The following is a 17,907-nucleotide window of genomic DNA, read 5'->3' on the forward strand; positions in this document are numbered from 1 at the left end:
TTCCTGAGACTCCTCCCTCTTCCTGAGACTCCCCCCCCCTTCCTGAGACTCCTCCCCCTTCCTGAGACTCCTCCCCCTCCTGAAACTCCTCCCCCTTCCTGAGACTCCTCCCCCTTCCTGAGACTCCTCCCCCTCCTGAGACTCCTCCCTCTTCCTGATGACCACGGTGATTAATTCCCAGGGAATTCTGGGAACGTTCTAGCTTTTCCTTCCTGCAAACCAACAAACACGCACAAACTTCCTGTTGGACTTGAAGTCTGCTAGTCTGTAGTTTGAGTCTCTGTGGAGCTTGAAGCTCATCTGTGGACAGAATAACGACCTTTTTTAATGCTGATTTGTGTGAAAACGCCTCGTTCAGTTCACAGGTTTCTGGTTCTGAACGTTCCTTTGCTTCACTTTAACTCAGATGTTCTGCAGCTGGTGGAACCTTTTCTCTCTTCAGATGTTTTTCTTTAACCGTCACGTTCATTTGGCCCATAAACATCAGTTTAAATCAAGGAAAGTGTGTTTTATTTTACAGGAGTTGGCTCATTCCTTCATTAAGAGTCTTATCAGATTCTGATGACTATCTGTTGTTATTTTGGCCAGAAAATCTACCATGAAGAACTTGATATGACATGAAATGAAACTGTGAAAGCTGCAGGGAAACTTTATTACTGAGTCAGCAAAAAAAGCTGCTTCCAACAAGTTGAAATATATTTTGAACATGAAGAGAATATGAAGCTGTTGTAGCATCAATAAGTTGGTCAGAACGGTTGGACTGGCTGAGTTTAGATCAGCGACGGGCAACTTAAATACTGGAGGGGCCACAGTTTACCATGGACACTAGCACAGGGCCACATATATATATATATATATATATATATATATATATATATATATATATATATATATATATATACACCGTTCACTTCACCAGATATGATGAAACTGCCATTTTAAACATGTTTACAGTGCAGTAACTTAACATATTTCATGCTCAAATGCATGTTTAACAGTATAAATAGGAATACAAAGGGTTTGAAGCAAATAAAAAATAACCACTTACTGTTATTTGTTGTGTTTCAGTGCAACAACAGCAGACCAACATTAATTATAAGAAGTCATTTTGTGCATTTTTACACTGAACTTTTAAGATTTCATGCTCAAATGCATGTAGTTGTACTGAGGGCCGTATACCATGACTCTATACAATACTATAAAGAACTATATATATATATATATAAATATATATATATATATATATATATATATATATATATATATATATATATATATATATATATATATATATATATATATATATATATATATATATATATATATATATATTTATATATATATATATATATATATTTATATATAAATATATATATATATATATATATATATATTTATATATAAATATATATATATATATATATATATATAAAGAACTAGAGTCCCAACTTCTCCTGAATGATCCACAGATCCTCCTGCTGTCTTCACACAGACTCTCTCTCTGTTTCACAGTATTATAGTTTAGTTTTGTCCTCTTGCATCAGTTCTTCAGTCTTCAGTCAACCAGCATCATGCTTATTAGCATCATGTTTATTAGCATCATGTTTATTAGCATCATGCTTATTAGCATCATGTTTATTAGCATCATGTTTATTAGCATCATGTTTATTAGCATTGTCCTCATGTTACCAGCTGCTGTTTGATAGTTCAACTCTACAAGACTGACAGAGCCCTGATCTGACCACAACGGCTGATCCTCAATAGAAACACCTCTAGTTTCTAGTTTCTAGTGTCTAGTCTCTAGTTTCTAGTCTCTAGTTTCTAGTCTCTAGTCTCTAACTTGTTCTGAAGGTGATTCTGATGTTCTGGATATTAAAACCTGGTTGATATTTGCAGGTTTTTACACTCTGAGAGGATTTTGAAGTCTTGTATTGTTCACATTTATTAGATTCCATCTACTGTCTTCTGCTGTTACTCTCATCCCAAATGTATTATTATTATTATTGTTATTATAAATAAGCAATAAAATGCTGCTTCATGGTTATGCAAGAAAAATTGTTTTGTTTTATTCCTGTTTCATGTTTAAATGTATTGGGATTATTATATTTAATGGGCCAACACTTTGTTCAGAACACATAGTTTCTAGCCAGTTTGTCAAACAACAACTCAACAAACGATAATAATTAATATAATATACACAATACAAAACACCACGACATACGTAATAAATCAGATTGTTTTATGATGATTGAACAATATCACTTTACACTAAATAAAGTTCCATATACAGAAACTTTCCATGAGAAGTTAAACTGGAAATATTCCAACTCTATAAAGTTTCCATGGAAATTATAAGAATTAACTGGAACTTGTGGGTAATTTAAACAAACTATCATATCCAAACATAAATACATATATATTATATATAATAAAGTATACAGTTTGTTTTGTCATAAGCAGACATCCATGCAAAAATACTGCTAAAAATCACGACATTTCAACAGATTTATTTGTAAGTAGAAATTAATCAAGTTTTAATTTTTTGTTTAAACAATCATTTCTTTCATTGAACAACAAAAACATGAATGTTGAGATAAATATAAACCCAACCCCATTCAAAAATAAAGTAAAATGTACTTAAATTTGTTTAAATATATTTCTCCAACTACATCTCAGTTCCCTTTAAGTTCCCAACCTTCAATTCTGTAAATTCCCAGTTTATTCCCACAAAAATGACCGTTGATGCCCATGGAAAGTTTCTAAAGTTTCTTGGAATTTAAATTACCAGAATTTTGCAACCCCAACAGTAAATAAACACAATAAAACAAAAAACCAATGTACATAAACAATAAGCACATTTAGCTAGTATATCAATGTTAATTAATAAGTTAATTAGATGGTTGATTATAGAAATTGAGCTCCACAAAGCTACAAATGTCTGTGTGAAGGTCTGATATTCAGACTAATCAGAAGACTTATTATAATATATAAGTCTTATTTTTATACATTCCTTTAATGACAGATGTTGGATTTTTCTGCATTTACTGCAGTCGAAGTTAATAATTTAAATCCAGTGACAGTCTGAACAAACGTCTCTATAAAGTGTCCTGGAAGAAAATTTATCTCATCAGGATCATGTCAGAGACAAAACCAAACTACTGAAACTACTGAACTGAGCCATGTTGGTTTAGAAGAAGCTGACTCTTTATATATATATATATATATATATATATATATATATATATATATATATATATATATATATATGATTAAATTTATATAATTAACTTTTAGACACACACATATACACACACACACACACGCACACACACACACACCTATATAAATATATGTATATATAATATGTATAATAATATATAATTATATGTCTATATAGAATAATATATATGTATGTGTATATTTATAATAATATATATTTATATGTTTATTTATAATAATATATAAATATATGTCTATATATAATAATATATATGTGTATGTATATTTATAATAATATATATTTATATTTATAATAATATATAATTATATGTATATTTATAATAATATATATTTATATTTATAATAATATATAATTATATGTATATTTATAATAATATATATTTATATTTATAATAATATATAATTATATGTATATTTATAATAATATATATTTATATGTATATTTATAATAATATATAATGATATGTCTATATATAATAATATATATGTATATGTATATTTATAATAATATATATTTATATTTATAATAATATATAATTATATGTATATTTATAATAATATATATTTATATGTATATTTATAATAATATATATATAAATGTCTATTCTTTCTCCAGCCTGTAGGGCCGCTGTCGCTCTGACGTCAGGGGGAACCGAAGTCTCGCGTCACCAGCCAGTTCTCGCGGTGTTTCCGACATTTCGTGCAGCAGCAGAGAGAAGAAGCAGAAGCAGAAGAAGCAGCAGAGCAGCTCCGTTCATGATCAAACCTCAGTGTGTTTGTTCTCAGATCTCTCGGTAAGACTCCGCGGGTAGGGAGGCTCCTCTGGCGGCAGCAGAGCCCCGGAGGAGCCGCTAGCAGCTCCAGCACACACACACAAAGCCAGCTCAGAGCAGCTAGGTGGCTAACGGAGCGTTAGCTCAATGCTAAGCTACATCCAGCCTCTCTGCTAGTTAGCTGTGGCTGCAGAGGCTCTCTGTCTGTCGGGAGGTTATTATAATGATATCTATTATAATAATATTATTAATATTAATGTTAATATTATTATTATAATGATATCTATTATAATAATGTTTATTATAATGATATCTATTATAGTAGTGACTCTGTTTCTGGTTCATAAATGTTCCTCCGGTTGGTTTGTTTTAACGGTTCTAGTCTAGCGGCTAGCTGCCGTTAGCTGCTAACCCACACCTTATTAATGTTTACTGTAGTTTATCCTCAGCTCCAGCTGTAGTTTATCCTCAGCTCCAGTTGTAGTTTATCCTCAGCTCCAGCTGTAGTTTATCCTCAGCTCCAGCTGTAGTTTATCCTCAGCTCCAGCTGTAGTTTATCCTCAGCTCCAGTTATAGTTTATCCTCAGCTCCAGTTGTAGTTTATCCTCAGCTCCAGCTGTAGTTTATCCTCAGCTCCAGTTATAGTTTATCCTCAGCTCCAGTTGTAGTTTATCCTCAGCTCCAGCTGTAGTTTATCCTCAGCTCCAGTTGTAGTTTATCCTCAGCTCCAGCTGTAGTTTATCCTCAGCTCCAGTTGTAGTTTATCCTCAGCTCCAGCTGTAGTTTATCCTCAGCTCCAGTTATAGTTTATCCTCAGCTCCAGTTGTAGTTTATCCTCAGCTCCAGCTGTAGTTTATCCTCAGCTCCAGCTGTAGTTTATCCTCAGCTCCAGCTGTAGTTTATCCTCAGCTCCAGCTGTAGTTTATCCTCAGTGAGAGTTGTAGTTTATCCTCAGCTCCAGCTGTAGTTTATCCTCAGCTCCAGTTGTAGTTTATCCTCAGCTCCAGTTGTAGTTTATCCTCAGCTCCAGTTGTAGTTTATCCTCAGCTCCAGCTGTAGTTTATCCTCAGCTCCAGCTGTAGTTTATCCTCAGCTCCAGTTGTAGTTTATCCTCAGCTCCAGTTGTAGTTTATCCTCAGCTCCAGCTGTAGTTTATCCTCAGCTCCAGTTGTAGTTTATCCTCAGCTCCAGCTGTAGTTTATCCTCAGCTCCAGTTGTAGTTTATCCTCAGCTCCAGCTGTAGTTTATCCTCAGCTCCAGTTGTAGTTTATCCTCAGCTCCAGTTGTAGTTTATCCTCAGCTCCAGCTGTAGTTTATCCTCAGCTCCAGCTGTAGTTTATCCTCAGTGAGAGTTGTAGTTTATCCTCAGCTCCAGCTGTAGTTTATCCTCAGCTCCAGTTGTAGTTTATCCTCAGCTCCAGTTGTAGTTTATCCTCAGCTCCAGCTGTAGTTTATCCTCAGCTCCAGCTGTAGTTTATCCTCAGTGAGAGTTGTAGTTTATCCTCAGCTCCAGCTGTAGTTTATCCTCAGCTCCAGCTGTAGTTTATCCTCAGCTCCAGCTGTAGTTTATCCTCAGCTCCAGTTGTAGTTTATCCTCAGCTCCAGTTGTAGTTTATCCTCAGCTCCAGCTGTAGTTTATCCTCAGCTCCAGTTGTAGTTTATCCTCAGCTCCAGCTGTAGTTTATCCTCAGCTCCAGTTATAGTTTATCCTCAGCTCCAGTTGTAGTTTATCCTCAGCTCCAGCTGTAGTTTATCCTCAGCTCCAGTTGTAGTTTATCCTCAGCTCCAGCTGTAGTTTATCCTCAGCTCCAGTTGTAGTTTATCCTCAGCTCCAGCTGTAGTTTATCCTCAGCTCCAGTTGTAGTTTATCCTCAGCTCCAGTTGTAGTTTATCCTCAGCTCCAGTTGTAGTTTATCCTCAGCTCCAGCTGTAGTTTATCCTCAGCTCCAGCTGTAGTTTATCCTCAGTGAGAGTTGTAGTTTATCCTCAGCTCCAGCTGTAGTTTATCCTCAGCTCCAGTTGTAGTTTATCCTCAGCTCCAGTTGTAGTTTATCCTCAGTGAGAGTTGTAGTTTATCCTCAGCTCCAGCTGTAGTTTATCCTCAGCTCCAGCTGTAGTTTATCCTCAGCTCCAGTTGTAGTTTATCCTCAGCTCCAGCTGTAGTTTATCCTCAGCTCCAGCTGTAGTTTATCCTCAGTGAGAGTTGTAGTTTATCCTCAGCTCCAGCTGTAGTTTATCCTCAGCTCCAGCTGTAGTTTATCCTCAGCTCCAGTTGTAGTTTATCCTCAGCTCCAGTTGTAGTTTATCCTCAGCTCCAGTTGTAGTTTATCCTCAGCTCCAGTTGTAGTTTATCCTCAGCTCCAGTTGTAGTTTATCCTCAGCTCCAGTTGTAGTTTATCCTCAGCTCCAGCTGTAGTTTATCCTCAGCTCCAGTTGTAGTTTATCCTCAGCTCCAGTTGTAGTTTATCCTCAGCTCCAGTTGTAGTTTATCCTCAGCTCCAGTTGTAGTTTATCCTCAGCTCCAGTTGTAGTTTATCCTCAGCTCCAGTTGTAGTTTATCCTCAGCTCCAGTTGTAGTTTATCCTCAGCTCCAGTTGTAGTTTATCCTCAGCTCCAGTTGTAGTTTATCCTCAGCTCCAGTTGTAGTTTATCCTCAGCTCCAGCTGTAGTTTATCCTCAGCTCCAGTTGTAGTTTATCCTCAGCTCCAGCTGTAGTTTATCCTCAGCTCCAGTTGTAGTTTATCCTCAGCTCCAGTTGTAGTTTATCCTCAGCTCCAGCTGTAGTTTATCCTCAGCTCCAGCTGTAGTTTATCCTCAGTGAGAGTTGTAGTTTATCCTCAGCTCCAGCTGTAGTTTATCCTCAGCTCCAGTTGTAGTTTATCCTCAGCTCCAGTTGTAGTTTATCCTCAGCTCCAGCTGTAGTTTATCCTCAGCTCCAGCTGTAGTTTATCCTCAGTGAGAGTTGTAGTTTATCCTCAGCTCCAGCTGTAGTTTATCCTCAGCTCCAGCTGTAGTTTATCCTCAGCTCCAGCTGTAGTTTATCCTCAGCTCCAGTTGTAGTTTATCCTCAGCTCCAGTTGTAGTTTATCCTCAGCTCCAGTTGTAGTTTATCCTCAGCTCCAGCTGTAGTTTATCCTCAGCTCCAGTTGTAGTTTATCCTCAGCTCCAGCTGTAGTTTATCCTCAGCTCCAGTTATAGTTTATCCTCAGCTCCAGTTGTAGTTTATCCTCAGCTCCAGCTGTAGTTTATCCTCAGCTCCAGTTGTAGTTTATCCTCAGCTCCAGCTGTAGTTTATCCTCAGCTCCAGTTGTAGTTTATCCTCAGCTCCAGCTGTAGTTTATCCTCAGCTCCAGTTGTAGTTTATCCTCAGCTCCAGTTGTAGTTTATCCTCAGCTCCAGCTGTAGTTTATCCTCAGCTCCAGCTGTAGTTTATCCTCAGTGAGAGTTGTAGTTTATCCTCAGCTCCAGCTGTAGTTTATCCTCAGCTCCAGTTGTAGTTTATCCTCAGCTCCAGTTGTAGTTTATCCTCAGTGAGAGTTGTAGTTTATCCTCAGTGAGAGTTGTAGTTTATCCTCAGCTCCAGCTGTAGTTTATCCTCAGCTCCAGCTGTAGTTTATCCTCAGCTCCAGTTGTAGTTTATCCTCAGCTCCAGCTGTAGTTTATCCTCAGCTCCAGCTGTAGTTTATCCTCAGTGAGAGTTGTAGTTTATCCTCAGCTCCAGCTGTAGTTTATCCTCAGCTCCAGCTGTAGTTTATCCTCAGCTCCAGTTGTAGTTTATCCTCAGCTCCAGTTGTAGTTTATCCTCAGCTCCAGTTGTAGTTTATCCTCAGCTCCAGTTGTAGTTTATCCTCAGCTCCAGTTGTAGTTTATCCTCAGCTCCAGCTGTAGTTTATCCTCAGCTCCAGTTGTAGTTTATCCTCAGCTCCAGTTGTAGTTTATCCTCAGCTCCAGTTGTAGTTTATCCTCAGCTCCAGTTGTAGTTTATCCTCAGCTCCAGTTGTAGTTTATCCTCAGCTCCAGTTGTAGTTTATCCTCAGCTCCAGCTGTAGTTTATCCTCAGTGAGAGCTGATGAAGAGGAGCAGCAGGGAGAGTCTCAACAGGTTTAATAGTCGATTATTTCATAGTTTTCATGTTTCTGCAGACTACAGGCCCCGCCCCCTGGTCATGACGTCACACCGCGTCACCTCCTCAGATGTTTATGTTCGAGACACTAGTATTAATATTATTAGTATTATTAATATTATTAGTATTATTAGTATTACTGTTATTAGTATTAATATTAGTATTAGTGGGTAGGGCTGCATGATTATGGCCAAATAATAATCACGATTATGTTAGGAAAACATCTGTATTTTTGTATCTGTATATTGCACTACTTTTAAACAAACAATAGCAACAGTTTTTAGTGTCTGGTGCTTGTTGTAAACAAACAGAGATCACTAAGCTAACACCTCCTGCAGCAGCAGCACATACACACTGTACTGCTACAGAGCTAACTGTTAGCCTGTTAGCACATACACACTGTACTGCTACAGAGCTAACTGTTAGCCTGTTAGCACATACACACTGTACTGCTACAGAGCTAACTGTTAGCCTGTTAGCACATACACACTGTACTGCTACAGAGCTAACTGTTAGCCTGTTAGCACATACACACTGTACTGCTACAGAGCTAACTGTTAGCCTGTTAGCAGACTGGACACTAAGGGGTTAACATCCCCTCCGGCTCTGCAGCTGGGAGAGACTGCTGCAGGAGGACTGTGCTGTTTCGACTCGTTATTCTTCTTAACGAGCCGATTAGATCTGCAGGAGAGACGCATTTTAAAATGGAAATATCACCGATGATCAGGTTGATTTAATCGTGACGGCCAAAATCATGATCACGATTAAAATTTGATTAATTGTGCAGCCCTAATAGTATGTATTAGTATTAGTATTTTTAGTATTATGTTTACAGACTATAAACTACTGCTAATAATGTAGGAGCTGCTTTCACATGTCAGTGAGTGAATTCTCTCTCAGATATCTGTTTAAATATATATAGATATATGTTTAAAGCCAAAGAATAGAAATCAAAGTTAGGTTGTTCAAATGAAGCAGCACTCCAGATGTGCAGCTGCAGGTTGTGCAACTATATTTCTGTCCATTTTTTTAATCCATATTCTCTATTTCTATGCATGCAATTTGTAGCATTTGTGGTAACTTTGATGCACCTTTCGTTACAGTTTTTCCTATTTGTTTTTTACAGGCAGATTCTGCAACAGTAAAGGCTGTTTGTCTTCCTAATATAGCTCTGTGTTGTGTTAATGCACATAGTGGTTGACTTCAAACAAACAAATTGTAAAAAAAAAAAAACATAATAATAATAATAATGTGAATAATTTAAGGGGACCTTACCAAAAATGTTTATTTACAGGTTGAATATTAAAGGACTGTTGGGCCGTGTCAGCGAGGGTTTTCTCCCCACCACCGAGTCCGATGATAAATTAATCTATTCATCAGATTTTTGACAGTTGAATAAACGTGAATATTGGTTGTGGTTGGTCAGGATATCATGACTTCTCTCCAGTCTAATCAACAGTTAAAAGACATTTTAACTAACTGCATGTTGATAGTTTTGTTGCATAATTGGACCAAAAGCAGTTCAGCAGAGGCTGAAAATGTGACTTATGGTTTGATTATTAATTTGCTTTTATGAGTCATTATTTAACTCTGTGACTGTGACAAATAGGCTTCTTTATGAAACTTATTTCTTTCTTTTAAATTCTTTGGTCTTATTGGTTGTTTGGAAAATATTCCAGGTCAGATTGGCGCCGTGACTTTTACATGAAAGTAACGTGTTTATTTACACGTGAGGCTGATATTTTCCTGATTGTTTGTGGTGAATTTGTGTGGAAATGGAGAACAGCTACCTTTGGACAGTTTGCCGTACACAAGTTGTTTATTTGTAGAGCTGCAACAATTATTCGATTAATTGAACAATAATCGATTATTAAATTAATCGTCAACTATTTTGATAATCCAATAATTGGTTTGATCAGTTTTTTTAAAGACAATAAGACCAAATTCTCTGATTTCAGCTTCTTCAATGTGAATATTTCTGGTTTCTTTGTTCCTTTATGACAATAAACTGAATATCTCTTTGGTTTGTGGACAAAACAAGAGATTTGTTGACGTCATCTTGTGGTTTGGAAACACTCATTGATATTTTTATACATTTTATTGACCAAACAACTCATCGATTAATCATTTAGATAATCGACAGATTAATCCATAATGAAAATAATGCTTAGTTGCAGCACTATGTATTTGTTTTGTCCTGTGCAGGTTGGTGGAGTTGTGTTCAAGCAGAACCACAGATTGTATTGGTCATTTGTGAAAGTGATGGATGGATCCGGTCCTGTAGGTAGTTAGTTGGTTAGTTAGTTAGTTAGTTGGTTAGTTAGTTCGTTGGTTAGTTGGTTAGTTAGTTGGTTAGTTAGTTAGTTAGTTAGTTAGTTAGTTAGTTAGTTAGTTAGTTAGTTAGTTGGTTAGTTGGTTAGTTAGTTAGTTAGTTAGTTGGTTCCAGGTGTAACAAGGTGCAGCGAGCTGCTGTGTGCTCCAGGTTTCACCCCTCCAGAGCGTCTCCTGGTCGTTTCTGTTCAGATTTGAGCTCCATCTCGGCTGATGAGGGTTGAATCGTTGTCTTTGGTGTCTGATCTGTCTTCTGCTCCAACCCTGTTGTGTTTGTCTTGTTTTGAGGTTGACAAAAGAATGTGGACAGTTATGTCTCCCAGCTTTAAACTCAGAAATCAAGGCAGTGCTCTTTAAACCTGAATTTGCTGTTTTTGGAAATGTCTTTTCTGGTTTTCTGGCTGTTTGAAGGAAGTTATTTTCTGTATCCTATCAGCTCTTTTTTGTTTGTTGGTTTCTGTGAGCTTCAGTTGAACCTTTCCACCTTTTTCTCTGGATACTCTGGTTTCTGAAACGATTAGCTGGTGCTATTTCCTCTCCTGCTGTGTTTCATCCTCTTGCTGCTGTTGATGTTTCTGCCAGACTGTTGGAAGGTTGACGCCCCGAGGCAACCTGAGGAGTGAATGTCCAGGTAGAAGATGTTCATCTTGACCAAGCTTCAGGAGAACAGCCAGTCATATGAAATATTCTTAGTGCTGAAGGTGAGCACTTAAATAACTGATGATGATGATGTCTGGCATCATGTTGAGAGCTGCAGGTAGCAGGTCACACCTGGACCACGCTTTAAAAACATCAATATTCTATATTGTTCAACTTGCAAATGTTTTGAGCTTCAGAGCTCCTGAAATGTCAGTTGAGTGGAGTGAGAAGTCCATCCAGGATCCGTGATGTCTGAGAGTCCTGGACCAGGATTAGTTGGAGGACAGATGGTGAAGATGTGTCTGAAGATTCACAGATTGCTGAAGGGGCGAGTGTTGCTCCCGTTGCTCAGTTTGGGATCCTGGTTTCTCTCAGTGTTGCTCTGCACCTCCCTTCTGTTTGCTTTCTCTTCTCTGCTGTCCTGAGTTGCTCTGCTGTTGATCAGTTGCTGATGTTGCTCTGGTTTGCATAATGCTAATGTCGCACTGGTTGATATAATGCTAATGTTGCACTGGTTGATATAATGCTAATGTTGCTCTCGTTGACATGTTGCTAATGTTGTTCTGGTTGACATGTACCTGGGTTTCATTGTGGTAAGTGTTGGTGACATTGCTCCTATTGCTCTGGTTGATAAGTTGCTACTCTTGCTCCTGTTAACTTGATGTTTTGTTGACAATGTTTTGCAGATTTGCTGGTCGACATGTTGCTTGTGTTGTACAATCTGCTGCTGAAGTTGCTGCCTGCTGATTTGATGCTGTTTGAGGATCAGAGAAGCAGAAAGATCAGTGCTGCTCTCCTCTGTGTTGTTGCTGGTTGCCTGGGTTGTTTCTTGGTGTTGCTGGTTGCTGGTTCCAGCCCAGCATGTCCTGTCTTTAGTTCTCTAATCGACTGGTTCTGATGACAGTCTGAGTTTAGTTTGACGTATAGTGATCGTTTTTTTATTGATGCTGTAGTTTAACTAAAGGTTACAGACCTCAAAATGAGCCTTCGAGTGGTTGGAAGAACAATGAATCGTCTTTGGTCTCTTTGGTTGTGATGGTTTTGGTTTTGGAGGTGTACCAGGAAGGGAAGTTGCTGCAGTTTGATTCCGAGATTTGCTTTCCTGCTGCTAGTTTAAAATCTTATGTGGCTGTTGAGATTCTTGAGTTTAGCAGTTTTTCATGTAGAAGTAAGGGTGAAATCATACACTGCACCACAAGCCAGTTAAAAACAACCAACCAATTGCTGAAAATACCTAAACGTGTCTGTTCTGAGGAAGGTTGATTTCCATTTAGGTGTTTTAAACAGTTATATATATATATAATATACCTGTCCACCAGGTTTCAGTGTCGTGTTCAACAGTGAAACTATACACACAGCTTAGTTGCACTGGTGAGTTTTCAAATTTCAGAATACAAGCCACATAATTGTACTGCATGGTAGATAACAGTAGCACCCGAGCTACATTAAACACATAATGTATGTCGTCCATTCGCAGAGCAGCTGCCGCAACTTAGCATCAAACGTTGCTTCTACTTCAGGAGTTGATCTGCATTTATTTTTCCAGTTGCAGCCGAGAGTTGCTTTGTAATTCCATCCCCCCGTTACCAATCCAATATTACACAGACTTGGTTCGGTCCAAAAACTGAAGAAACAACTAGAGATGTTCCGATACCATTTTTTCCTCCCGATACCGATTCCGATACTTGTGCTGTGGGTATCAGCCGATACGAGTACCGATCCGATACCAGTATGTTATTAAAAAAAAAACATCATCCTACACCTGCATGACTGTGATATGATTATCATTGTGGTTCTGGCTCAGGTTAAACTCTTTGTAAAACATGAATAAATACAGCTGATTCAATTCATTTACTTTTTACATTTATTTTTTAAATAAAACAGTATACAAAACAGTAGTGTAACAGCAACTTAAATAAATAAATCTAGGAATATATTTAAATTAAAGTGCAGCCACAATATTAGCTTAACAGAGCGAACCAGTAAATAGATTACTAATTTAATAAATTAGGTGGTATCTGATCGGTGCCTGGACTCCAGTACTCGCTGATACCGATGCAGCATATTTGGCAGTATCGAAACAATTTCTGATACTGGTATCGGAATCGGAACAACTCTAGAAACAATCCCATGTAATTCCAGAAAGAACGCTCATATCTTGTTTTGCCTGCGACTCACTAAACTCTACATCATATCTGCCCTGCAGGTGTAGCCAGTAAAAAGATACATTTGCGTCGCATCTGCTCTGCAAACAGTTCGCATACATGATGTTCAATGTTGCCTGGACATAAGGGTTACTTTAGATAGCAAAATTTCAAACAACTTCCCGGCTACATATTAGGGCTGATACACTGAGCATCTTGATTAAAATTCAATGTCTTCAGTAATCTTAAAACAAATTGTGCTTTTTGACATGTTGTCATTCGACACTTCATCCTTGTTTGAAGGTACAAAAGGTGGAAATATGGTTTTAAATACTGCTTGATGATCGGATGGGCAATTTGTTTGAAGCAACTCTGTAAACTTTATTTTTCAACTAAATAAATTGCATCAGGAAGTTTCTTGTGTAAGACTGACAGACTGAGCTGTCTTACAGAAACATTTAATGAAGAATGAGGTATGTCAAAGGCCAGCATGCTTGGTTCAAACTTTAGAAACAAATAAATGATAAAAGTGAAAAAAGAGTTGTGAGTTGCATCAATCAGACGTCCCTGGGAGGAGTTACAGATTGTGACCCTGCCCGGGTTCTTGCTTGTTTAGGAAAAGGGAAATTGGTACCGTTACTTAATTATCAAAAATCTTTGGCCAGAATCTTCAATTATTAATGTTACAGAAGGCAAATGATTTAGTCTGTTGATAAAAATTGTACCATGTATCAGTGCAGATTTGGCTCGGTCAGTCTAGAAGTTTTATTTGTGTTTCATTACTGTGAGAACTTTATTTTCTCTGGGAAAGTTCTGTCTTGTGTTTATATACATATTTGTACATATATATTACGTATATATGTACATGTTGTAAAAGAAATGCATTGTAAAGAATAAAGGAACTGGGGACTGGCATTGATATTAAAATCGGACCCATTGCTTTACTCCTTCCATGTCCTTCTTTTACAGCACGATTAATGAACAGTAGAGGAATGATAATGTTTAAGATTGCTTTTCTTGTTTGTTTTTTGGAAAAAGTCTGCAGTGCACCATGAGCTCTTGATTTTCAAAGATCTGAAAGATGTTTATTAAACTTACTAAAAGCTGCAGATAGAAGACTGTGAGTTTAGCATTTTGCCAGTTTCCTGCAAATGTTGCAAAGTTTTCACCCCCATCCCCCAAAACCCCTTTCAAACGCCACTGGTTTCCAAATGTCAGGACCCAGAAATAGGTGCATAAAGTTTAAAAAATGGTCTCTGGTTTATTCTGAAGAAACTAAAATAATAAGTAAGCAGTGTTGGCTAAGCCTTTATTGGCCTTCAAAGTCAGATCTGAGTTTCCTGAGGAACATCTGGAAACCACTGGTCCTCCTCTTTCTGCTCTTCATCTGACGGTAGTGTTGCTTTCTCCCCAGGTTGTAGGGCTGTTGTTTAGCAGTCAGTATGGCGGTAGTCATCAGGCTGCAGGGTCTGCCCATAGTGGCCGGCACCATGGACATCAGACACTTCTTCTCTGGCCTCACCATCCCTGACGGGGGAGTGCACATCGTGGGGGGTGAGCATGGCGAAGCCTTCATTGTCTTTGCTACTGACGAGGACGCCCGGCTGGGGATGATGCGTACAGGTGGGTCCATTAAGGGATCCAAAGTCTCACTGTTGCTTAGCAGCAAGACAGAGATGCAGAATATGATTGAACTCAGCCGCCGCAGGTTTGAGGCTGGTGCTGGCGCTGTGGAGACCGCGCCGCCAACTTCAGGAAACGCCAACCGACAGGCAGGCCCCGCCCCCATACCCACAGTGCAGCCAGGGGCAGGGGCAAGAAGCAGTAGCCATGGAAACCAAGGTTTTGGTAACAACCCAGCCTCAGTGACAGCAGCAAGCTCATCCCAAGAGCCACAGATCAACAAATCTGTGGCAAGTGTGGTGCCCAGCTTCCCCAACAGCTACAGCTCTGCCCCCACAATCACCACAGCTCTGGCATCTCTCAATGCAGGCCCCCCACCCATTCCTCCACTTCCCAGCATGCCTTCCATGCCCCCCATGCCCACGCTGCCCACCATCCCAGTTCCCCCTCCAGTGTCCTCCCTTCCCCCTGTTCCTACTGTCTCCCCCTTGACCCAAGGACCTCCAGTACCTCCTATGTCCCACCACCTCCCTCACATGTCCTCCCTGCCTCCCTTCAACCCCTCCCTACCTCCCCCAGGAGGACTGGGCTCCGGCCTCCCTCTTGGAACCCCCAATCCCATGCTGTTCAACCCTCTGTCCCCCCTGGCCTCTCTGGGCCTCCAGGCCCACATGAAGGCTGCTGCTGCTGCTGCTGCTGGAGCTGGAGTGGCCCATCCCGACGAGTTATACATCCTCCTGCAGAACCTCCCATTCTCCTGCTCAGAGATGGACGTCAGGGAGTTTTTCCGGGGTCTCGGGGTGGAAGGGGCTCGCCTGATGAGGGACGGGCAGGGTCGGCCCACTGGCAGGGCTATGGTCAAGTTCTTCTCGCCACAGGAAAGCTTTGAAGCTGTAAAGCGGGGAGGTGGCATGATGGGCCAACGGTTCATTGAGATCAGTCCAGGCTCCGAGCGGCAATGGGCCAGCCTAAACGACGGCATGATGGGCCAACCTCCTCACAATATCATCAAATCAAATAACATGAACGAGTCACAGGACCAGCATCACCGCCGAGGTAACGCTGGTCCAGGAGGCAGGGATCAGCGAGGAAGGTCTCGATCTCCTCACCGGCAGGAGTTCTGTGTCTACCTGAAGGGCCTTCCCTACGAGGCCGACAAGAAACAGATAAAGGAGTTCTTTAACAATTTGGCCATCATGGAGGACAGCATCTATATCGCCTACGGGCCCAATGGGCGCGCCACAGGAGAGGGATTCCTTGAGTTCAAAACAGAACAAGACTACAAGACTGCTCTGGGTGCTCACATGCAGTATATGGGCACCCGCTTCATCCAGGTCCACCCAATCAGCCGGAAGGGAATGCTTGAAAAGATAGACACCATCCGCAAACGAGAAGCAGCACAGGGTGATGGTAAGAACCAGGATGGCATGAAAGTTCCTAGGAACTGTGCCCACATCACCAATATCCCTTACAATGTTTCCAAGAAGGATGTCCGTGCCTTCCTGGAGGATGTGGGACTTTACGAGGACACCCTAAAGGTTCTGACAGATAGCCATGGCAACGGTTTAGGGCAAGCTATCTTCCAGCTGCGCACCGAGGAAGATGCCCGCAAAGCTGAAAGACTGCACCGCCAAAAACTCAACGGCCGTGATGCCTTTGTCCACTTGGTGACCTTTGAGCAAATGAAGGAAATTGAGAGGAATCCTCCTCCCCAGAACAAGAGGGGCCAACGCAACCAGAACCAACAGAACCAAAATCAGAACCAGCACCAGCAAGCCCAGCCCACTCCCCAACAACCTCAGATCAACCCATTTGCAGGTATTAGTGGGGAGGAGTTTAACTTCCTCAGAAACACCATGGGGAACCTCAACAGCGCCCCCTTTGTGACACCATTCTCAGCCCCAGGAAACGGTCTGGCAGGTCCTCCTCCTCTACCTCCTCTGGCGGCAGGACTCGGGGACGTGAATCTGGGCGTGGCTCCTCCACTAGTCGCTGGTCTTCCTGGAGCTCCAATCCTGGAGCCACCAGGCTTTCGCCCCGCTGCAGGAGGAGCGCCGTTCAGCCAGGATGGGCTAAGAGGGTTGGTGCCCTTTGACAACGCCAACAGAAAAGGAGGCGGCGGAGGTCAGACCAGAGGGGGCGGAGCTAACAACAACCAAGGACGCCAAGGGGCCGGGGCTAACGGGGGACAGCAGGTGTTTAACCCAGCCGACGGCCTGCGGAACCAGCCGGCTCCTGGAGGATCGAACAACCCAAACAACCAACGTGGTGCCGCCGGCCCGACGATCGTTAAGATTCAGAACATGCCGTTCACGGTAACGGTGGATGAAATCATGGACTTCTTCTACGGCTACCAGGTGCTGCCGGGCTCAGTCTGCCTGCAGTTCAGTGATAAAGGCCTGCCAACAGGTGAGGCCATGGTGGCCTTCCAGAACCACGAGGAAGCCTCCGCCGCCGTTATGGACCTCAACGACCGACCGATCGGAGCACGCAAAGTCAAGATCAGCCTCGGTTAAAACAAACCGACTGTATAAAAACATATTTCACTCACCTGGATCAACCATCCAGCCAGTATGAACCATACCAGATTCTGGACTCGAACCCAAGCACCGACCGCACAGTTTAGACTTTGTCTGCCATTGACTGTCAGTCATTACTGAGACTCCTCCCCCTTTGTGTAGATAATGACGGGTAAGCCCCGCCCCCTACAGTCTGGCCAGTAGGAAGACTCTGATTCAGACTTTGCTTGTTTCTGCCGCTCCACCCATAGATATCTATATAAACACTGGATGGCTGTTCCCAATGGAGACGACGTCCTGGCGTGGCGGCCATCTTGCCACAGGCAGCTCACCCTCATGACATCCGTCTACTGTTCATGTAGCGTTTAAATAACCAAATTGATTCATTTTAAACCCAGTTTCAAACGGTTTGGTTTGTTATAAACCTCAGAGTTGTGGTTATGTTCCTGCATACTCAAGAATAATTTTAATATATTTTTATGTAATTTCACTTGACAAGATTTCTTAAATTAAGA

General features: G+C 40.8%; 1 protein-coding gene across 2 annotated transcripts in view; it reads left to right on the forward strand.

The window, feature by feature from the left end:
- The first annotated feature begins 3,926 nt into the window (after positions 1 to 3,926).
- Positions 3,927 to 17,907, forward strand: part of cpne1 (copine I) — a 33,380-nt gene continuing 19,399 nt past the window's right edge. The window contains exons 1-2 of one of the 2 annotated variants that reach the window (XM_059329194.1): positions 3,955 to 4,034; positions 14,665 to 17,749. In XM_059329194.1, coding sequence (XP_059185177.1) covers positions 14,693 to 17,389 — 2,697 coding nt within the window. In that variant the 5' untranslated portion in view covers positions 3,955 to 4,034; positions 14,665 to 14,692 and the 3' untranslated portion in view covers positions 17,390 to 17,749. Of the gene's footprint in view, positions 4,035 to 14,664; positions 17,750 to 17,907 lie in introns of those variants that run through there. The other variant, XM_059329195.1, reaches the window with a different exon arrangement.

This window comes from Centropristis striata, chromosome 3 (genome assembly GCF_030273125.1).
Source record: "Centropristis striata isolate RG_2023a ecotype Rhode Island chromosome 3, C.striata_1.0, whole genome shotgun sequence".
In the NCBI taxonomy this organism is placed as follows: Eukaryota; Metazoa; Chordata; class Actinopteri; order Perciformes; family Serranidae; genus Centropristis; species Centropristis striata.